Here is a 23,066-nt window from a genome sequence, read left to right as displayed (position 1 = left end):
TTCATCAGAGAGTTCACACAGAGGAGAAACCCTATAAATGCCTGGAGTGTGGGAAAAGATTCAGGCAGAGTGGAAATCTTACTGTCCATCAAAGACTTCACACAGGAGAAAAACCCTATAAGTGCCCGAAGTGTGGAAACAGTTTCAGGCAGATTAGAAACCTTAAGTCCCATCAAAGAAGTCACAAAGAGAAGAAAGCATAGAAATCTCAGATTGGATCCCTATGGACGTTCTGGCGTGACGGAGAAAAAACACTTGCCACTCTGTGAGGCCCAGGATTCCTATTGAGTACACCGGCATCTACATGAGTCACAGCCGGCTGCCTGCCTTGCTTCTGTGAAGCACAGTTATGGTAGACATGGGGGTGGGGTGGCGGGATGCTATATGACAGCATCCCAGCAAATGTTTTAGTACCTCCTCACACACCATACACCGAGGAAAGAGCACCCATGTGTCAAGTGTGATATGTGAGTCCAAGCCACTGGGGGGCAGGAATAGCAGCCCAAAGACAAAAAGGCCACCCAGTCTCCTGGCAGTGGCTTGACTGGCAGCGTAAGGCAGAGTCCAAGCTCAAACCCACGGTCACCGTACCCAAGACTGGCGGCCTTACAACCTGGCCAGCCAAGCAGACACCATGGAGGAGCACTGTTGTGTTATAGGCATTCATCACCCCAGCAATATGGGCCAGGCCAAAGAAAGGGATGGCCCAGCGCCAAAACACTTGGATTGCACCAAAGATCACTGGTTTGATGGCCACATGGGGAGAGGCCAGAGCCAGGCCAGCCATGGGCAGCTGATGTTCTGCCCCTGCAACCCTCCCAAGGGGGATTGGATGGCCCAGCTGACAGCCACACCAGACACCCCTCATTTTTTCTGACATGCCCCTTCACAGACCCTGCACGGCACACTCAAAGAACTGTCAATCCCCTTCCACTCCAATCCTCTCTTCCACACCCCTGCCCCACTAAGCAGCCAGGCTTACCAGATGCCGAAACTTCTGTGGGGAGTCTCAGACCCAGAGACCTGCCCCCCTTTTGCACCTGCACTGAAATTCCCCTTTGGGACCAGCCCACTCCCTCTGTGACCTAGCCTCCATATCCTCACCACGACACCCCATGAGGTATATGAGGCTGAGAGGCTGTGGCTGACCTAGCAAGGAACCTTCTATGGCAGGCTGGGGATTTGAACCTGGCTCTTCTTCATCCCAGTCTGGCAGTCTAACCACTACCCTACGCAGAGGAGTGGTTAACCCCCCTGTACTTTATCACAGAGAGGGAATATTCCACCCTCCCTCTCTGTGCTACCTTTGCACCTTTCTACCTTCTTCCAAGTAAACCTTTGCTTCCATTGCAAAGGGCAGAGGGATAGTCTGGAGCTAATCTCAGCCAGGATGGTGTTCCGATTTCCTTCATTTTTGGCAGTTCAAACCCCACCATCGTTCTGAAGTGGTGAGGCCATTTTGAGGCTCCTAGTTTTATTTCCTGATAAGTTATGCTTGTCCAGGAGGGATAGATGCCTCCTTTTATTATTATATATGCATTTCATGTCTATATTTAAAATTGCTGTTTTTGTAAATATCTTCTTGAGACTCCTGTTGTGGGGGGAAAGGGTAAATGTATGAGATTGGCCCTCTGTGGTATTTGCAGGCGGTATTTTGTCCTTGTGAGGAGGTGTCTCCAAGGAGAGATTTTCTGAGTGGAAAAAAGTGATTTCTGAAGAGAAGAACAGAAGCAATTTGAGAAGAACAGGTGTCCTGTGGGGAGTATAGAGGAACCAGAAGCAGAGCTGGAGGTCCACAGTGGAAACAGGGCTGAAGAAGCCGACCTGCAGCAAGAACCGAGTGCGAGACTGCAGGGAGAGCGTAAAGATTCAGGATGCCTCCTTGGTTTTATAGATGTGTGCCCTACTTGAATTACATGTCTTTCCATTTGTACTATATATCTTGTTTGTATTTTAATTCATGCTTGTAAAAAGTGATTACGGGATTTGAGGGTGTTGCTTTGAAATTGCTTTTTTCTTATTTCACCTACTAGTAATTATTCCTTGGTTAGGAGTAGTAGAAGCTAGTGGGCTAAGGGTGGCCTAGTTTTTCTTTTCTTCAGCCCCTCACCTTTCCAGTAACCAATGCAGGTCCCAGATATTTTCCTTCCACTGGGGTTGGTGGGAGAAATGTGGATTATTTTATTAATATCCCAAGACCTGTGGGCAATCAGGCCACTGCCTTGGAGCAAGCACATTGTTGCAAAAGGAACCCAGAAGTTCACTAATTAAAAATCCTTTTGTTTTATATAAACAGGTTATGTTGTCTTTGAAGCAGCATATTGCTAGGTTGTCATTTGGCACTTGTGCAGTTTTGCAAAGTCAAACGCCAATTTGACTTTTAACAGGTGGGTTTTGTGCGGCAGGAGTCATGATGGTTGGCCATTCTTCTTGCTTCTTTTTTGCAAAGGCTCCAAACTTCTGCAAGCTGCTGAACAAAACCTACGATTCAGCTAGACTAATAACTACCTGGTTACTGCATCCTATCGTGAGAGCCGGCCTTGATCAGTTCTTTGAACAAACTTTGAGTCTCCTTAAAGATCAACAAAATTTCCCAAGGTATAAGCGTTCATGACTCAAAGCTCACTTCCTCAGATAGAAATAAGAATGAAGATCCATCAGCCCTCATCTCCTGGTCAGAAGGTGGGAGGGGTATTACAAATGGATCTTGATTCTCATTTGTATCCATTCTCCCCTTTTACTAAAGGTTCTTTTTACATTTGCTCCCCCTCCTTTTCAGTTTCTGATTTCACTCTGTCTAACCAAGAGTCAGGAGTGACTGGAGGAAGGTGTTGAGTTGTTGATCGTGTTACAACTCCTCCCAGCTGGTGGGGTGTAAACTTTGTGTCAATGATCTCCCTGTTACTGTCATGCTGAAGGAGGGCGAGACAGTGGGTCAGCTAAGAAATTTGATTTCTCAGGGAGATGCTTAAGGGTGAACTGAGTTGTTTTGCTCCTAGTTTTCTGGGCGTATGAAGAGCTTCCAAATCCTTATGATCTGTCCATACTTTGAATGATTCTGCACACGTTGGATAATGCACTTCCAATCCTCTTTATAGATCATTTAGAACGGATTTTTGTGTGTGCGGAACAAAAAATCCACATCAAACGATAAAGTGCATTGAAAGTGCATTATCCAACATGTGCGGAATTAGCCTTCGAATGGTACTTGTGCCCCCTCCAGCCAATGCTTTCAAGTAGAGAGTGCTGGTTTTACAGCAGCTGCTTCTTTATCCCACGCTGACCCATTTTTCTCAGTCTCTGAGAATTTCTTCGAGGCATAAGCACAGGGGTGCAGTTCACCATTAGAGCCCTCTTGTAAAAATCACTTCCCCTATGGCCATGTCACTAGCCTCTACTTGAACAAGGAACTTTTTATTCTCATCAGGGTGGCACAGTATTGGCTCAGAGGTAACTAGTCCAGGTCAGTTTAGCTCCTGGCTTTGCTGCTCCTGGCTCCCTTCCCTTGGTTTTTAATAAATCAGCACAGGGTAGGGCAGTCTTGGCAAAATTTCCAACAGAAGGTCTATAGAAGTTTGCAAAGCCCGGGAATGACTGCAATTGGCATCTCATTTTTGGACTCCCCTACTTGACAGCTTGCAGTTTGGTTGGGTCCATCCCCAACCGATTGCCTGATACTCAGTACCCCCAAAAGTCCAGTTCATGCTTGTGAAATTCACATGTAGAGAACTTTACATATAGTTGATTCTGGTATAGAGTAGTCAGCATTCTCTGATTAATTGGACATGTGATTCATAATCATGTCATCTAAATAAACAACCACCCTGTTGTACAGGTGCTTGTGCAACACTTCATTAATTAAGTTCATGAAGACCCCAGGTGCTCCTTGGAGTCGAAAAGGCATGACCAGATGTTCAAACTGGCCCAAAGCAATATTGAATGCTGTTTTACACTCATCCCCTTTTCTGATTCTCACGTGAAAATAAGCTTCCCTTAGGTCCCGTTTGGTAAAGATTTTCCCTTGAGCAACCACTCCGAGCAGATACCGAATAAGGGGTAGGGGGTACGCATTTGACATTGACACTGCATTTATTCCACGGTAATTTGTGCAGAGCCTTAACCCCCCATCTTTCTTGTGAAACAGCACTGGCACAGCATGGGGGGGAGCTCACCAGGTGGATAAATCCTCTGTGTACATTCTGGTCATTTAAACTTTCTGAGCTCATCGCGCTCCATGGGGCTCATAGAATACAACTTCCCTATGGAATACTCTGCCCTGGGATTAATTCAATCACACAGTCAGTGGGGCAGTGTGGAGGAAGTTTGTTAGCTTCCTCCTCTTCAAAAACCTCTCTTAAGTTGTGGTACTCATATGGGATCTCTGCAAGTTCCTCCCTGTTTAAGCGCACAGCCTCCGGCATGGAAGGTGGACTGGAGCCCCGATGAGTATTCCACCTCTGCAGGGAAGCAAAGGTGACCTGCCTTCCACTGTACATATGGGTCGTGGTCATATAGCCATCCGATACCCAGCACCACCGGGAACTTGGCAGTGGGACTGATGATAAAAATTCTTTCCTCCTAATGGTTTTCCATTCCCACTGGGGTTAACTCAGTCTCATATGTACACGGGGTTTCTTTCATTGGGGACCATCCGTTTGCTCAAATTGGAGTGGCTCTGACAGCTTAATCAGATCCAGTCCCAAACCTGTGGCTAGGGCAGGGGAGAGCAGACCTTGACTGCATCTAGAGTCAATTAGGGCTCATAATCTGATGTGAGTTCCCTGCCTTGGATGATGTGGATAAAAAAAACTCCTTTTGGTCTCACCATAGGCGGCACCAATGCCTCTGTTACCAGAAGTGGTCTCCTTGCAATAAATGATTTGTGGGGGAATTAGCACACAAGGAAGACAGCTATATGAGAGGCGGTAACTAGGATCTCTCACCAGTGTATACCAGGTCCCTTCTGAAATAACAAACGAGACTAGTTCTTAATATTAAACAATAATTTTGTATTAAGAACAAAATAGCATGCACATACACTCATAATTACTGAGTAAAAATAATTACGCACACACACTCACACAGAGTTCTAGGAGCTTAGCCAGAAGTTGGCAATAGCGGGAGAGGGAGCAAATATATCTACCTATCCTGGAGACCAGAGAAGTCCGGAAAGAGAGAGAGGGGGGGAGGGAGGGGGGAGGGGGGAGGGAGGGGGGGAACAGCACTTGTGGATCCAGACATGTGTTCAATGAGAGAGAGGCTTCGGGAAGTGACCCTAAGGGAGCAGCCTGGAAGCTTGCACAATTTGAATGAGGCCAGAGCCCTACCTTTACAGGTAAAATGTGCCTTGAGGTGGAATAGCCCACCTAGCCGTTAGAACAAAGATGCCAACAGTTAGTTCCTGGGTTGGACAAAAGTTTTGAGCACTTTGATTGGTAGCTGCTGGGGTGTGTGAATGCAAATGTAAAACTAGTTCTAGCACTGCACAAAAAGGATAGTTTGCTGATGAAGTCCACCGGAGCTAAGTTAAGTACTTTTAGGGAGGGACAGTTCCTTCCCGGGAACGACTGTATAGACTTGTAAATGTCATTTGATTAGCTCTTCAATCATGGACAGGAGATTTCATCATGGAAGAAGAGAAAGGAATGTGCTGACGCTTCGAGACCTTTGTTGCACTGGGCACTGGCAGGGCCAGGAAGATAGTAAATCCAATTGCCTCTCAATCACCCCGCATTCCTGTGCAGGATTCCATGCATACCCGCATTCTCCCAGGTGGGACATAGCAACTATTAAAGGTTCTCTGGGGGCCAAACCACAGACATTTTACTCGAGAGGCCTCAACATTTTTAATATTACTAGCAGCAATAAATAAAGCTGCTACTAAAATGGCGGAGGCCGGGCTGACCGCTTATGCCTCTTGGACCTGCTGGCTGGTGCCCTTCACATCAGACCCCTGCCTTTCCCCGTTACCTTCTCTTCCCTGCTGCTGCTATTCTGGAGTTTTCCCAGCTCTGTGCTTGCTCCAGCTGCTGCCACCTTCTCACTGGCTTGCGACACAGCCTCTCTCCTTTTGGGGCGGCTTCTATAAAAGGCTAGCTGTATTGGCAACGACTCATCTTTTATCCCTGCACAGGCGCACTCGCACCCCCCTCCATGGGGATAAAAGGCAAGTCCTCAGCAACACAGCTTGCCAAAGAGGCCCTGAACAGGCTGCTGTCAGTGTCAGGAAAGCCCAGGGCAGTTGAACAAATGCTGCTGCACCCCTCCTCTCAGCGCTCCTGGTTCTGCAACTGCCCAATTCAGGGAACGGGGGAGAGGGGGCAATGCCTGACCCTCCCATCCTACCCTTTGTAGAGCCCATTGTATTTTTCCCCACAGTGGGCTTTGTTGCTAGTACTTCGAAAAAGGGATAGGGACTGTAGACTATACTACTGTGCACTCTTACTGCAAGTGCGCTCCTTTCCATGATGTTTATCACATCATGTCAAATTGTTTATCTGTGTTCCAGCTCTATATCAAATTTCTGCTTGTCTTCAAATATTTGCAATCTATATACTGTTGTATTGTTTACTGAATGTCCCAGCTGTTGATCATATTGAACTGTATGGTGTAATCTGCCTTGAGTCTCAGTGAGAAAAGTGGAGTATAATTGTTTAATGTAAATAAACAAATAAATCAAAATCTGATATTGTCCTGGTTTGTAGTACCAGGGTCCTTTGACTAGGACAGCGACGTTCTTTGGTGCCAGGTGCATGGGGGGGGGGATCTTTACCCCCAATCTTCTTCTTGGTTGCAGTACGCAGCCCCTCATCCCCAAGCCCTGAACCAGAGGCCCACTGGATAAAATGGAAGCCAGGGATGCCATTTGGCTTGCATGGTCTGCATTGAAACACATGGAAGCACAGCAAAGACGCGTTGACAGTGTGGCATGGGTTTAGAGAAACTCTTTCTGGGTCTGGGCTGACAGCGCCCCCCCCCCCACACACACTGGATTGACTGTTCCTGGGAGTGGGATGAGCGCTCCGGGCGCAGAATCGCAACCCCCAGAGTGGGATGAGAGTATCCCATTGAAATAGCAATATAGGCTGACCCCTTACTTTGGAGTAGCATATCATTTGATATTGGGGAACACCCGTCCTCCCTTTCCTCAGATGCTGTGTTCGCATTGTCTCTTCTGGGATTCTTGAACCGCTGAAAGGCTCTTGCAGGGTTAACGAGAGAGAGAGCTGCAGTCCTAGAGAGGCAGAGTGGGGGCGGGGGGGGGTAGATTGTGGGAAAGCCCTTTCTTGTCCCCCTCCCCTCTGTGCAAGACTCCGGGGTGCTTCTGGAATGGCTTGGCCTGGGATCTGGTGAGCTCAAAGGCGTTTTGGAGGGGCAAAGCATGGGGAGGGGCTGCAATGCAAGGCCCAAAGCCGAGAGAAGCTTCGGTGGGGGAGTGGGAAAATACCCACCCCCTCCTGCATCGAAGAGCCAGGAAGCCCTGCAAGGGGTCGAGGTGCAGAATCCAAACCTGGCGCTTCGAGAGACAACAGATGGGAAAGCCATTCCCGCTGTTGAGTCTCCTGGGATTTTGGAGGGGGAGATGTGGGGGGCGAGTGAGGAGGAGGTGAACTGCAAAGCACGACCCAAGGTAGAGGGAAAGGAAGGGGGGAGCAAGAAACCAAGCGCGTTTGTGGGAGAGCCAGTCCTCTGCCCCTATTCGCACCCTGCCGCAACAGAGAGAGCCGCTTAGCCCCATTCTGCAGAGCCACCAATGGCCGTGCAGTTGGCTTAAGGGCAGGATCTGAACCCAGCTCCTTTAGAGGCTGGATGGGCTTAAGTACAACAGAAGGAGGAGAAGGAGAGGGGTAAGTGGTGGGAGCGAGGGGGAGATTTGGGTTGGGGGAAGAAGCAGGGCGCAGATGCAGGAAGGGGAAAGGACTGGGGAGGCTGAGGGGGAAGATTTGGGGGCCTTTGCAGGAGAGGTGCTGAAGAACCGACTAAGGGAGCTGAGAAGAGCGGTGTTAAGTGGGGGACAGAAGCTGTGGCTCTTGACTCTTGGAAACCCCACACAAGAGCCCAAGGAGTAGGAAGGGAGATATCCCAAGAAAACCTTCCCCCTCAGTGTTAACACTGGTCCCTTTTCTTTTTGAAAAACTGATGTAGATTAACGTGTTAGGCCTTTTTCCACATGGATTATTTGCCAAATTTAATGCTTTTGAAGAATGATTTATTCCCCCCTGCTTCCCAAGCCCGTCACGGAGCATCAGGGGACATCCCAGAGTTTCCACAGCTTTTCTCTGATCTTTCCCACACCTGCTTTGCTGCCAAGTTGAAGTTCGCAACCAAGCCTGGGCAGCTGCCACTTCACGTTCCCCTGGTCCTGCTCAAACGACAGCCATTGCCCCTTCTCTTAGCCTGGGGACTGGAGGGTCTTTTGAGTTTTTCATCAGCGTTTAAATATTGTTGTTTTGTGATAGCAATGTCTCTATCAGGTGATATTCTTCAAACAATATTCAGTTGCTTCTTTATAAACCAATTTAAAAAGCCCAAGTTGTGTGTGGGGAGTGGGGGTGGCCTCTGCTAGGATTCTGGGGCAGGTAAAACGTGAAAGAAACTGCTATATGGAAGCCCCATTGCCCTTGGAGGGGATGGATGAATAAGGAAGGGGGGTTCCGCCTTTCAAAAGAGTGCCTAAGCAGGAGGAGGGGGGGAGAGATTTGGGGCCATCCTAGATCAAATGCTGTCTCTCCAGCTGGGCCCCAAAGCTAATCCAGAGAAAGGTTCACTCAAGGGGCTCACACAAAGACTATATGTAGCAAAAAGGATTTCCCACCCTCTTTCTTACTTTTCCTCCTGGACTGCGGACTGCAGCGAAAAGACACTGTTGATGCCTTCTTTGCTCCCTCCTTCGTGTGGTGAAGGGAGAAGAGCCGCCATGCAGTCAGCTCAGGTATGTGGTGGTGGGGAATGTCACTGGAAAGACGGGCAGGGGGGCTGCAGGGATGCTTCCTTCTCTGTTGTAAGGCTCAGAGGATCGGGCCCCTGTGTAGGATGGCATGTGCAAAGAAACTCAAGCAGGGGCTATGAAACAATTCTGGACCACAAATTTCTCACAAAATATGATTTCGTCCTTTACCAGATGGACATCTCCAGCCTCTTCCCCACAGTTTCCCATGCCTTGAGGCAGCCCTTCTGGCCCCAAGATGCCCCATGGACTGCCAGAAAGAGGAACCAGATATCCCCGTCCTCGTTTCTTTGTGCTGGCCTTCCGGTGTTAAATTTCCTGTCTCCTGCCCCCACTCCCACTGGATTTGCTTTCCAGTGATATTAATGAATGCTCTCTTCTTCTTCTTCTTCTTGCAGGGTGGGGTGTCCTTTGAAGAGGTGGCTGTGTATTTCTCCCAGGGGGAGTGGGCCCTGCTGAGCCCAGCCCAGAGAGCTCTCTACAAGGAAGTCATGCTGGAGAATTTTGGAAACGTGGCATCTCTGGGTGAGGATCCCTTTTCTCCTGGAATGTCCCTTTCTGGCTGTGAGGAGTGACTGTAAGGAATGAAGAATGCCTTAGGCCCAGTGGCTGATCTCTGCCACCCTTCATGGGCCTGGCCCTGATGTGGGAGGTGTTTGGGGCTCTCCTTGCAGAGAAGGAGCCCCTGCCTGGCAGTCCTGTCACTGGACAGATGAGAGGAGGTGCCAAAAGATGCTTGGCCTGGAGAAGGTGGGTTAAAGCAGGGGCTTCCCTCCAGTCTGGGCCTTGCCTTCCCGGGGCAGAGATGCTGCTGTGGAGGGAACTTTGCCGGCTTCTCTGCCACTTTATTTAGTTCTCAGCTGGCCTTTCCCTCTCAGTTGGGCAAGAAGTAGGTACAGAATTCCCAGTGCAGGATGGACAATTCTTGACCCCGTACTGTCCTCCACCCCACCTTGTTGCTTTTCTGCTGTGTATTTCTGAAGGGAGAACCTGGATTGGAATCGCTGCATTAATGTGCATCAGCAGAATCACCATTCTCTCCCCCCCCTCTTTTTAAATTGGTTTTCAGATATATAGCAAATCAAGTGAAAAGGAAAGAGGAAGAATCATAATTCTCTTTTCATTTTTTGCCCCCCTTGATCAAAAGCTCCGCAAATTGCCAAACCTGACCTCATATGCTGGCTGGAAGAGGAGGAAGAGCTGCTTCCCCAGACCTCTGACGAAGAGGAGGGATTGGCAGGCAGCTGCTGTGGTCTATCATGGGACGGTGTGGGGGCTGCAGTTCCTTCCAAAGGTGGGTGTGTTTCTGTGGCATTGTTCTTCTTCACTGTTGCTTCTCCTCAAAAGAGACTAGATGATAGGCAGATGCTGAAATGGGGCCTGTAGATTTTGAACGTATGAAAGAGGAAACTACCTTCTACCCCGTCAGATCGCTTCTGCCAAGACTTCTCCTCTCCTGGTGGCGGGGGCTGTCTGGCCAAGTGTGTTTCCCATCCTCTTCCATCCGAGATCCCTTGAACTGGAGGTGCCAGGCCTTGATCCTGGGCCTGCAAAGCTAAGCATGTCCTTTACTGCAGACGCGTGACTGAAGGCAACTCCAGAGAGCTCTCATATGAACACATTTTTCCTCCCTCTGCAGCACGGAGCAGTGCTGTGTGTGACTCCTAAGGTTCTGGCGCATTGAGTATGCCAATCTAAAATCCAGCATCTTCCTTTTGATAGCATTGAAAATCCTTGGGAAAGGACTAGGGAATCCAGGTAAGTCGTAAATGGTAAAACAAGAACTGGAACCTTTAAACATTTCAGTCCTGGGTGTGAGTGAAATAAAGCAGGCCAGATTAGGACATTTTCAGCAATCAAATTAAAAAATCTATATTTTACATTTTTTTAAAAAATCGGGAAAGAGATTTAAAAATGGAACTTCCAGATCAAGTATAGGGTAGCATCTGTAAAAAGAATATGCTGTTTATCAAAAAACATGTGAAGATAAGACCGAATTGGCTGAAGGTGATCTAGAAATGGTACTCCACTCCAAGGAGGTTAGCAAATGTTTCTGAACTCCACAGAGGTGCTTTGCCCGTTCCTGCCTCTGCATAACCACCCTGGACTTCCTTGGTGGTCTCCCATTCAAACGCTAACAGGGGCCAGCCCAGCTTAGCTTCCGAGATTTGACTGGCCTGGGCCATCCAGAACCAGTAAGCCAATACATAATCCATATCCTTCCTTCCTCGTTGTATTTTACACCCTAGCCAGTACTTTCCCCTCCCGGTGAACAGCCAGTTTCATGTTGTCTGCAGAAGCCAGTCAGGCACTGGACTTAGTTCCACAAGAAACATGGAAAAGGGATCTTAGTAGGAGGGGAGAGCAAAAGTCAGTTGTGGTAAAACGATCCTGCAGGCCTGTGTTGTGCCTCTGGGAATGAGGGATTTATCCTGCTGGCTGTAAGCTTACATTGCTCCACCTCAGCAAGGAGACCACCTCTGCCCAGTCTTTATCTCATTCCATCCCATTTCTTCAAGTCCAGTCGCAGTTCAGAGACCAACAGGATTTCCAGAGCATAGGTTTTCAAGAGTCAGGCCTTCCTTCATCTGATATCTCTTCAAAGCTTACATTCTGGAAATGTTGTTGGTCTCTAAGGTCTTGACTGGAATCGAAACTTGACATTCTAGTGCAGACCAAGATGGCTCCCTACCAGAAAAAAACTCCTTTAATGTTTCTCAGAGCTGCCTCCAGAAGCCTCTAAGAGGTTTATAGCCTTCGTGCATGAAAAAACCCTTCTTTAATAGTATCACAACCCCCCCTTCCCTTTACATCAGCCAACAAGGAAGTAGGGGGAAATTCTTGAACTCTCCCTCATAAGAGATATTCTGCATAAAGCACGTGCCCCAGAATGAAGGTTTTTAGGAGTGTAAGGATCAAAGGATACCAGTTTCAGAAAGGGGACTGTTTATCGTAGACAGTATAGCATGCAATTCATTCAAACTTCTAGCCAGCCCTCCCCGCAAGTGGGCTCTGGGCGGCTTGCAACAATTTCAATACACGTTAAAACTACAGTAAAACAATAGCAACATCAGTTTCCATTAAAAGAACATAGTTCTAACAGAGTTTACTGTGGACCACCACTGCCAACAGTGTATGGGGGGTGAGGGAGGCGCCAAGATCGCCATACCGGTAGAGACTGGTAGGGTGGCTCTAAGATGGATAGAGGACTGGCCTCAATCATATGCCTGGGGGAAGAACTCAGTCTTCCATATCCACCGAAAGGATAAAAGATCTTGGCGGGCCCGTGTATCTACTGACAGAGAGTTCCACCAGGTTGGAGTCAGGACTAAAAAGGCCCTGGCTCTGGTCAAGGCCAGTGTAGCCTCCCTGGGGCCAGGGACCACCAGTAGAGGTTTGTCAGCTGACCTAAGCACTCTCTGCGGTTCATATGGCGAGAGGCAGTTCCAGAGGTATGCTGGTCCCTGTCCGCTAAGGGCTTTACATGTCAAAATGAAAACCTTGAATCTGATCCAGAACGCCACAGAGAGCCAGAGTAGCTGCTGCAAGATGGAAGTGATATGCGCCCTACATGGAATACCTGTAAAGATGTGTGCAGCAGCCTTCTGGACCCGTTGTAATTTTCGGAGCAGACCGAAGGTAAGCCCTGCCTAGAGCAAGTGACAGTAGTCCAGCCTGGAGGTGACCATTCCATGGATCTCTGTTGTTAGCTCAGGGGCTGAAAGGTAGGGGGTCCAGCTGCCTGACCTGCTGAAGGTGAAAAAAGCAGACCAGGCAACTGCTGTGACCTGGGCCTTCATTGATAAGGAGGTATCTGACGTCCATTCAGTTCATACACAAAAGGCAAATAATTGAACACTGTAAGACTACAGCTTCTGAGCACTAAACTTCAAATATGGAAAAATGTAAGTGCTTTCCTCACACTTTACTTCTGTGATGTTTAAAGAAAGAAGTACATTTGACATCTTAGTTTGTGGCTTGTTCTTCAGAATAAAATGAACCCAGCTGCTGTCTTTATCTGGCAGCTTGTTTCTCACTCGGTCATTTGGCAGTGAATCTCTGTTCTGCTGGATGGTTGCTTCTGACTGCCTTCTCCAAGCCTGGCTGCCCTGGGCTGTCTGCCTGCTCTTCCTCCTTAAAGCCAGAGTGCCTCCTTCCCACAAGTCCCCGGGCAGAAAATGCCAAAGATTTCTCCATTGCTTATGTGACCCAGCCCGAGAGCTTTCTCTCCCTGGGTACTAGACCACAGCCAGGAATCGAACTCTCCCCCAGTGTTTCCCCTCGTTCCCTTTCACAGTTGTCGTTTACTTTCTGTTACCTCCATGTGGCTAGAATTAGAACCACACTCTGTCCGCCTGGAACCAAACTCTTGGTGCCAGAATCAGAGAACTCAGGGGAGCCCATGCACTATGTGGCACAAGGACATATCCTAAGACACCTGTGTTAGAAGGGCACCAGTCAGCTCTGTAGCCCTCCCAACCTCTGCCCAACTGTGCCAATGTGCCTGGACACCGATCAGGACCTCTGAGCAGACTGAAAATCAAGGTGATAAAAACACATCCTTCTTTTTCCTACATCTAAATCCCATCTCTGCATTGTTAAAGAGGCAGACAGAAATTACTGGATATTTGAAGTTTCTTGTCCACAATAAATTGCCTTCTTTTCCATCAGGCAGCCACCTCTGTCCAGAACCACTCTCATAAATATTAAAACACGAGCTATTGTCCCTCTCTTAGAGTGTGCCCTTCTCTTTCTTTCAGGAGGAGGGTGTGAGATGGCAAACGAAACAAAAGAGCAGCCAGTGGTGGAGAAAGAGGATACATATCTCCATCTGAAAGACAACATTGAGCATTCTGATGAACTGAGGAAGAATGGGGGGAAATACGCACCCACACAGAGGAATAATTCTAGTCATTCACAGGATAAGGATTCTCAACAGCAAAAAATATACAAAGATAATCGGAATGAGAACATTGAAAAAGAGGAAAACATTCCAAAAAAATCAGATGTTAATATTCAACATAACACCTTTGACAGGAAGAAAATATATAAATGTGTAGACTGTGGGGAAATGTTCAATTGCAGTGGAAGTCTAATTTCCCATCAAAGAGTTCACACAGGGGAGAAACCACATAAATGCCTGCAATGTGGAAAAAGCATCAAAAAAACTGGGGCTCTTACTGCCCATCAAAGATTTCACACAGGGGAGAAACCCTATAAATGTCTAGGTTGTGCCAAAAGATTCAGGCAGAGTGGAACTCTTACTGTTGATCAAAGAATTCACTCAGAGAAACCATATAAATGTCAGCAGTGTGGAAAGAGCTTCAAGGAAAGTGGAAAACTTATTATCCATCAAAGAGTTCACACAGGAGAGAAACCATATAAATGTCTGGAGTGTGGGAAAACATTCAGACAGAGTGGACATCTTACTGCCCATCAAAGATTTCACACAGGGGAGAAACCATATAAATGTGTAGAGTGTGGCAAAAGATTCAGGCAGGGTGGAGCTCTTACTGTTCATCAAAGAATTCACTCAGAGAAACCATATAAATGTCTGCAGTGTGGAAAGAGCTTCAAGGAAAGTGGAAAACTTACTGTCCATCAAAGAGTTCACAGAAGGGAGAAACCACATACTTGTCTGGAGTGTGGGAAAAGATTCAGGCACAGTGCACCTCTTACTGTCCATCAAAAAATTCACACAGGGGAAAACCCATATAATTGTCAGGTGTGTGGGAAAAGATTCAGACAGAGTGGAGAACTTACTGTCCATCAAAGAGTTCACACAGGGGAGAAACCATATCAATGTCTAGAGTGTGGGAAAAGATTCAATCAGATAGGAAATCTTACTGTCCATCAAAGAGTTCACACAGGGGAGAAACCATATCAATGTCTGGAGTGTGGGAAAAGATTCAAGCTGAGCGTGCATCTCACTGTCCATCAAAGAGTTCACACAGGGGAGAAACCATATAAGTGCCTGCAGTGTGGAAAGTGCTTCAAGGAAAGTGGAAAACTTACTGTCCATCAAAGAATTCACAGAGGGGAGAAACCCTATAAATGTCTGGAGTGTGGGGAAAGATTCAGGCAGATAGGCAATCTTACTGTCCATCAAAGAGTTCACACAGGGGAGAGACCATATCAATGTCTGGAGTGTGGGAAAAGATATGGGCGGCTTGTGCATCTCACTGTCCATCAAAGAGTTCACACAGGCGATAAACCATATAAATGCCTGCATTGTGGAAAAAGCTTCAAGAGCAACGGACTATGTACTATCCATCAAAGAGTTCATACAGGCGAGAAACCCTATAAATGTTTGGAATGTGGGAAAAGTTTCAGTCAGAGAGGAAATCTTACTGCCCATCAAAGAGTTCACACTGGGGAGAAACCCTATAAATGCCCGGAGTGTGGAAACAGTTTCAAGCAGATTAGATACCTTAAATCCCATCAAAGAATCCACAAAGGGAAGGAAGCATAGAAATCTCAGATTGCATCCTACAGACATTCTGGAGCGATGGAGAAAAAACACTTGCTACTCTGTCAAGCCCAGGAGTCATAGTGCCCAATGACATCCCTCTGAGTGGCAGAAACAGGCAGAGCCAACCAGTGTCTGCCCATGCAGCCACAGCCCTTGTCCCACCCCTGCCCCACTGAAGCTATTGAGGATAGGGTGGGAAGACTCAGCAACTGCAGAACCCCAAAGGAGAAGCATGATGTCTGTGTCAGGAGACAGTGTACTCCAGTGCATCCTCACTGATGAGCCCTGAGGCGTTGCCAACCTCCAAGTGGGGCCTGCAGTTCTCCCAGAATTACCCCTGATCTCCAGCCCATGGGCATCTCCTCCCTGGAGAGCCAGTTTGTTGTGGTTAAGAGCAGCAGGACTGTAATCTGGAGATCCAGGTTTGATTCCTCACTCCTCTACTTGAAGCCAGCTGGATGACCTTGGGTGTAGGAATTTTGAGAATTTGCTGGATCATTCTGTGAGTCATCTTCCAGAACTCCACCGCTTTTTTTACATGTCCACCACATATGATAATGTGTACCCACCTTAGTTTCACATTTCCAACATTTGTTTGGCATATTTAGAGACATGTTAGCTATCTTAATAGGAGTCAAGTGCCATCTATAAAACATTTTGTAAATATTTTCTTTTAAAGAGGCAGATTTTGTCATCCTTAAATTTTCTTTCCTCATTTGCGACCATTGCTCCAAATCGATTGTATGCCCCACATTTTCTGCCCATTGTATCATATTGTCTTTGACTTCGTCCCCCTGTAGTTTTACATTTAAAAGCTCACCATATATTTTCTTTACCATTTTAACATTGGTACCACACATTATCATATCAATTTTCTCTTCTATTTCATAGAAACCCATTGTCTTGCCTTTTTTAAAATCTAGATTCCAATTGTGCCTGGCCCCACCAGCCCAATTCTTTATCTAGATCAGTCATTTCTTTTCTATTTTTTAATACACCTGGTTTCAGTAGCATCTTATAAGCGGGCATCTTCCCACTCATAAGAAGCTTAATTATGATGTTCCCATTTTTTGTACCACAAAAATCCATGCCAGCCCATCATTAGGTCCTGTCCTTCCAAATGTAAAAGTCTTTCATTTTCCTTTTTTTTAATAATATTTTTTATTTTTCAATATCTAACATACAAAACTACTACATACATACATAACCTACAAAACAGTAACTACAAAAGACTACAATAGCACAAGGGATGGGAAGGAAGGGAGAAAAAAGAGAAAGGGAAGGGGGGGTGGGAAAAAAGGGGAAGGTAACCTACAAACACTAAACACTACGTTTCAATGCTTTCCCTTCATACTGCCACAGTAAAAAAAAATAGCTTAATAAAATAGTGACGGAGTGGTTGATCATACAAATTACAAATTACAGTTCAAATTAAATCTTTTTCCCTCCCCTGGGCCTCGGGCGCAATTCCCTCTGCGCAGCTACCACCGGAGTGCTCGTTGCCTCCCCCCTCCCTTCAGGCTTCGGATCCTCTTCTTTTTGCTTGGTGTCTGGTCCAAATTCTGGATTTTTATCCACAAAATCCCTTAGCTGATCTTCCGTATTAATCTTGTAAGCTTTATCTTTATAACTAAACCCGATTCCTTCCGGGAGTAGCCATTTGTACTTTATGTCCCGTTCCCTCAAAAGAGCTGCCAACATCTTGTACTTAAATCTTTTCTTCCGCACTAAAAATGGAATGTCCTTCAATATCTTGACTTTATTTCCCAGAAAGTCCAATTCCGCATTGTATGAATTATATAGGATACTGTCCCGGACCCTCCTAGATGAAAACTCGATAACAATCTCGCGAATCTCAGTAGCATCTTATAAGTGGGCATCTTCCCACTCATAAGAAGCTTAATTATGATGTTCCCATTTTTTGTACCACAAAAATCCATGCCAGCCCATCATTAGGTCCTGTCCTTCCAAATGTAAAAGTCTTTCATTTTCCAAGGTGTTCCATTCTCTCAACCAAGTCATTGCACAGGCTTTATACTATAACGGCCAGTCTGGCAAGGAGAGACCAGCTCTTTCCTTTGTATCTTGTAAAGCTTTCAGTTTGATTCATGGTCTTTTATTCTGCCATATAAAGGATTGTACTGTCTGATTCAGTTCTTTAAAAAATACTTGGGGAACCCCTATTGGTATAGATTGAAACAAAAATAGGACTCTTGGAAGGATATTCATCGTCACCGCTGCAATTCTTCCCCAAAATGATATGTGTAAGTCCTTCCATCTTTCCAAATCTTTTTAAATTGCTTTCATTAAGACCATATAATTGTCTTCATGGAGAGAGCTACATCTATTAGTCATCCAGATTCCTAAATATTTTATCTTCTTGTCGGTCACGGTTTGTGATTTCTGAGCTAGTTCTTCCATTTGCTGCTTTTGAATATTTTTTGTAATCAGCTTTGTCTTTTGAATTTTTTAACCCAGCCACGGCACCATATTCCTCAATTTCTTGCAGGAGCTTCTGTATTGATGTTAAAGGATCCTCTAGAATAAATACTAAGTCATCTGCAAATGTTTGGACTTTATATTCTTGCTTCCTAATTTTGGCTCCTCTGATTTCATCTGTGTTTTGGATCTTTTCCATAAGTACTTCCAGTGTTAATATGAACAAAAGAGGGGCTAATGGGCAGCCTTGTCTGGTTCCTTTCTCGATTTCTATTCGATCTGTTAATTGCCCATTTATTAATATTCTAGTTTTCTGCTTATCATAGACTTTTTGAATTATTTTGAGGAAATTTTCCCCACATTGCATCTTTCCAAATTGTTTAAACATGAGCTGCCAATAGAGATTGTCATAAGCTTTCTCCGCATCTAGGGGTAGTCTGGAGCCAATCTGGGCCAGGACGGTGGTCTGATTTCCTTCATTTTTGACATTTGTTCAAACCCCACCATCATTCTGAAAAGGCGAGGCCATTATGAGGCTCCTGAGTTTATTTACTGATGACTTATAGTTGCCCAGGAAGATTAGACGCCTCCTTCTATTATTATATGTGTTTCATGTCATATTTCAAAGAGTAGTTTATGTTTAAAATTGCTATTTTTGTAAATATCTTCTTGAGATGCTCAGTTCCTGTTGTGGGGGGAGAGCGTAACTGTATGAGCTTAGCACTCTATGGCTATTGGAGGCATTATTGTTGCAAGCATTATTGGAGAGACTTTCTGAGCAGAAAAAAGTGAATCCTGAAGAGAGAAAGAGAAGCAATTTGAGGAGAATGGGTATCCCCCGGGGAGTATAGAGGAACCAGAAGCAGAGCTGGAGGTCTGCAGAGGAAGCAGGACTGAGGCAGCCGAGCTGCAGCAAGAACCGAGTGCGAGAGACTTTCCTGAGACTGCAGGGAGAGCATAATTTCTCGGGTGGCCTCCCTGGTTTTATAGATGTGAGCCTTACTTCAATTACCTGTCTTTCCATTTGTAATATATTTTGTTTGTATTTTAATTCATGCTTGTAAAAAGTGATTATGGCATTAGAAATAGTTGCTTTGAAAGAGATTTTTTCTTATTTCACCTACTGGTAATTATCCGTTGGTTAGGAGTAGTGGATAAAATGGAAGCTGAACTGGAAGCATAAGGCAGAGTCCAGGTTCAAAGCCATGGTCACCATTCCCAAGACCCTTGGCCAGCAGAGCACATGCAAAGGAGGAACACTTTGGGGTGATGATGAGCATTCATTCCTGTCTAGGCCAGCCACATATTTTGGGTGCCTTGGTTCAGGCTCCTAAGTTCTTGAAGGCCTATTTCTGCTTAGTGCCCTTGGGGGGGGGAGTCTTATCGTATCCTAGCAACAGGGATAGCGAAGTGGCCCCTGACTGGCTGACAGTGTGAGGGAAGTTGGCTCCTCAGGGAGAAACAAGGGGGAAGAGAGGCAGGTGAGGGGGGGAGAGATGAACACTCAAGCCTCTTCTGAGGGGCGGCAAGTTAGCCTGTGATATGTTTACTTCGCGAGTTTTAGCAAGAAACAGTGAAGTTGTTTATTATTTTGTTGCCTTTGCTTGTGCCTCAGAGTGGTTCCCGACTTCGCATACACTCTGCTGAGTTAATAAACAACATATGTAAACCAGTGCTTTTGAGTTTCTGACCAGCTGTGTGCAAATTCACTCTGAGAAAAAAGGGAACCCGAAGACAGGAAAGTCTCAAACCAACTAGGTGGTTTGATCTCCCCAGGGAAGGCTGCTAGGGGTCTGAGTGGCTGTGAGCGGCACTTGGGATGGCAGCCAGGGAACTGAACACCTAGATAATTACCCCAGCAATATGGGGCCAGGCCAGAGAAAGGGATGGCCCAGTGCCAAAACACTTGGATTGTACCAGAAGTCGCTGACTTGATGGCCACCTGGGGAGAGGCCAGAGCCAGGCCAGTCGTAGACAGGTGATGTTCTGCCCCTGCAGCCCTCAGAAGGGGGGACGGGATGGACCAGCTGACAGCCCTAATTTTGTCTGACATGCCCCTTCACAGACCCTACATGGCACACTCGAAGAACCGTCAGTGCCTTTCCACTCCAAGCATCCCTTCAGCACCCCTGCCTCACTAAGCAGCCAGGCTGACTGGATGCCAGCACTGCTGAGGGGATTGCCAGACCTGTAGGAGGTGAGACTTTCTGAGCAGAAATACGTGATTCCTGAAGAGAGAGAAGCTGTTTGAGGAGCATGGGTATCCCGTGGAGAGTATAGAGGAACCAGTAGCAGAGCTGGAGGTCTGCAGAGGAAGCAGGACTGAGGCAGCCGAGCTGCAGCAAGAATCCAGTGTGAAAGACTTTCCTGAGACTGCAGGCAGAGTGTAAAGTCTCGGGTGGCCTCCTTGGTTTTATAGATGCGAGCCTTACTTCAATTATCTGTCTTTCCATTTGTAATATATCTTGTTTGTATTTTAATTCATGCTTTTTAAAAGTGATTATGGGATTTGTAGTTGCTTTGAAATTGTTTTTTTCTTATTTCACCTACTGGTAATTATCCCTTGGTTAGGAGTAGTCGAAGCTAGTGTGCTACAGGTGGCCTAGTTTTTCTCTTTTTCAAACCTTCCCCTTTCCAGTAACCAACCCAGGACCCAGATATTTTCCTTCCACCTGGGTTGGTGGGAGAAAGGTGGGTTCTTTTATTAATATCCCAAGATCTGTGCATGATAAAGCCACTGACTTGGAGGGAGCAGAATGAACGCAGAAGTTCGCTAGGAACCCCGAAGTTCTGCAAAGCCAAAGAAACCCCCAAAACAGGATGGCGGGTGGGGGGTGGAGAACACACAGCTGCAGGAGAGAGGAATAGGAAAGGGACCTTCTTGCTCTTCATTCGGATGATGGTTAAAGGCTGGGATGCAGCAGGAAGGGTAGGAGATTTGGGGAGGGGAGTCTCCTTTTCCCCTTCTTCCCTTAAGCCTGTCCCCAGCTGGTCTCTTCGCACACCTCCCCTCCTTCCACATTAGTCCCTCAAGCAAAGCCGACATGTACTTGCTATTGGAGAGACTGTTGCCCTTCACCACCGCCTTTCTCCTTCTCCCTTTCCTGTTTGGAAATCCTGCTCCTCTAATTTGTGGGCTACTTTTCTCCTTGGCTGGCCATGTGGGGAGGGGAATTTTCCTCCAGACGCCTAGAGGATAACAACCAGATTTACATAAACTTCTGGATCAGATCTGCACATTTTCAAATTGGCATTTTAGGGATGCCCCTGAATCTGTGACTGCTGGGAGTTTCTGGGGCCAGCTGGCTGTCATCAACCGCATCTCCATGGCTCTGTTGGCATAACTTCATGATCTGCTGGCATAGGTGACAGGTATACCAGCATAATGCTTCTCTGGCTCCCTTAACTCGTTCGTCTGCCATCCCTCAAGGCTATGCTGTAATATTCCCACCCTGCTCCCCTAATTAAAATGCTCTCTCAAGCTGTTTGTTTTTAGGCAGTCTGGGGGATGAGGAAGTTGTGGGAGCCTTCCTGATATAGGTGCATGGGCCATTCCTCCAAGTGGGAGCCTCAAGAGAGAATTCTTCTGTAAGGGCTTCACCTCAACCATTGGCTTTGCTCAGAGAAGTGAAGCGATTGCGTTACAGAGCTGATTCTGTAGAGATGTGGTCCTTAGTCCCTAAAAGCGTTTGTAGGTTAGAAGCAGCACCGGGAATTGATCCTGAAGATTAATTCGGCGCAATTGGAGTGATTGCAGAATGTGTTTAATATGCACACTGTGCCTTGATCCTTATGGTAATTGAATTGCAGAATTCTGTACCAGCTGGACTTTCTGATTCAAGGGCAGACCCATGTGGAAGGCAATACAGTAATCTAGCTACATGGTTATTTCGGCAGGATACATGTGCCTAGATGACCTGATCAAAGTATGAAGCCATCCTCCATTCATAAAAGCAGGCTAAAATAAAAAACATGATCTCACAGTGCACACAGTCTCTTAAAAGAAAAAAAATTGGTCCACCTCAACTAAGGACACTTTTCCTAGATGGTATGAGGTTCCTTGGGGTATGTACAGAGTTCCTTGCAGTACCACGACAGTGGAGGGTCTTTACCCCTGGCCCACTTGTCCTGGGGTCTCTAGACATTCCAAAGTGGTTACCCATTCAGAAAAGCCCAGAGATCCCAGAAACTTATGGGCAATGACATCTGACCTAAGCCAGCCACCTCTACACAATGGACAATAAAAAAGGCTTAATTTGGCCAGGTAGCCTCAAAGAGGAATGGGTGAGAGTCTTTCTCATGTAAACCCCAGGCGTCCAAATACCCAAATGCTCAGGGCTGCGTTCTTGAGCCACTATATAAAAGGCTAGCTGCATTGCTGATGACTCACTTTTTATCCCCACGCAGGAGCAATTGCATGCCCCTCAATGGGGATAAAAGGTCTTGGCAACATGGCTTGCTGAGGCCAGAGCAGGCCAGTGATGGAAAGGCCCAGGGGTGACTGAGTAGCTATTGCCAGCACCCCCAGCGCTGCTGGGCCCACAGCCGCCCGATTCGGGGCACGGGGAGGGGGCAATGCCTGCCCTGCGATTCCCTCCCTGTCCTGATTGAGCGTGGGGGAGTGGTCAATGCTCGGCACTGCTGTTGTCACTTCTCTTTACATGGGTTCTATTGGGGCTCAGGAAGCAACTTACACAAAATTTTAAGAAATAACTTTTTTTTCCTTTAAACTTTTAAAACAATTAATAAAATACAACTTTAACAAAAAAAATTAACTCTTAAGTACAACCATACAAAAAAACTCCAAATCAACAATGTCTTTGAAAAGGCATCCAAGAAGTGATGATGAGTCCTTTCTCATCCATTTGAAGCAGCTGTACGCCAGGCTTCAGGCTTCTGGTTGGGAATTATAGCCCTGCAAAAACAATACAACCCCAGTGTTTCACAAAAGTGCCTTCCCCCTTGCTCCTTCCAATTCGCTGAGCAAAAGAGATGAGGCAGACAAGGGCTGATGTAAAGAACAACGTATATTTGCAAATAGGGTACAGGCTACAAGTGAGCTCAGAGTGTACCAGAGAACAAAGGAGCACATGCTATTTTTAAGGGCTTATGACATCATTTTGGAGAAACGAAAGTCACATTCAAAATAAACATCTGATCTCTTTTATACCTTTAGATTGGCCATTCTCCATTTTTCAGTCTCGCGAC

At 46.5% G+C, this 23,066-nt stretch overlaps 1 protein-coding gene across 3 annotated transcripts; it reads left to right on the top strand.

The window, feature by feature from the left end:
* Positions 1 to 7,300: 7,300 nt before the first annotated feature.
* LOC129328696 (zinc finger protein 420-like) lies at positions 7,301 to 16,745 on the top strand. Of its 3 annotated transcripts, XM_054977927.1 has the most exons (5): positions 7,301 to 7,349; positions 8,854 to 8,932; positions 9,346 to 9,472; positions 10,095 to 10,241; positions 13,708 to 16,745. In XM_054977927.1, the coding sequence occupies exons 1-5, from the start codon at positions 7,330 to 7,332 to the stop codon at positions 15,417 to 15,419; spliced, it is 2,085 nt and encodes a 694-aa protein (XP_054833902.1). In that variant the 5' UTR covers positions 7,301 to 7,329; the 3' UTR covers positions 15,420 to 16,745. The 3 variants fall into 3 exon arrangements, with proteins under 3 accessions (XP_054833902.1, XP_054833904.1, XP_054833903.1); XM_054977929.1 differs by lacking the exons at positions 7,301 to 7,349; positions 8,854 to 8,932; positions 9,346 to 9,472 and adding an exon at positions 12,464 to 12,586 and having other exon boundaries at positions 10,094 to 10,241; XM_054977928.1 differs by lacking the exons at positions 7,301 to 7,349; positions 8,854 to 8,932; positions 9,346 to 9,472 and having other exon boundaries at positions 10,188 to 12,586.
* Positions 16,746 to 23,066: the final 6,321 nt, after the last annotated feature.

The sequence above is a fragment of the Eublepharis macularius genome, chromosome 4 (genome assembly GCF_028583425.1).
Source record: "Eublepharis macularius isolate TG4126 chromosome 4, MPM_Emac_v1.0, whole genome shotgun sequence".
In the NCBI taxonomy this organism is placed as follows: domain Eukaryota; kingdom Metazoa; phylum Chordata; class Lepidosauria; order Squamata; family Eublepharidae; genus Eublepharis; species Eublepharis macularius.
Note: the sequence above shows the minus strand (reverse complement) of the source record. Positions and strands in the feature narration are given on the sequence as shown.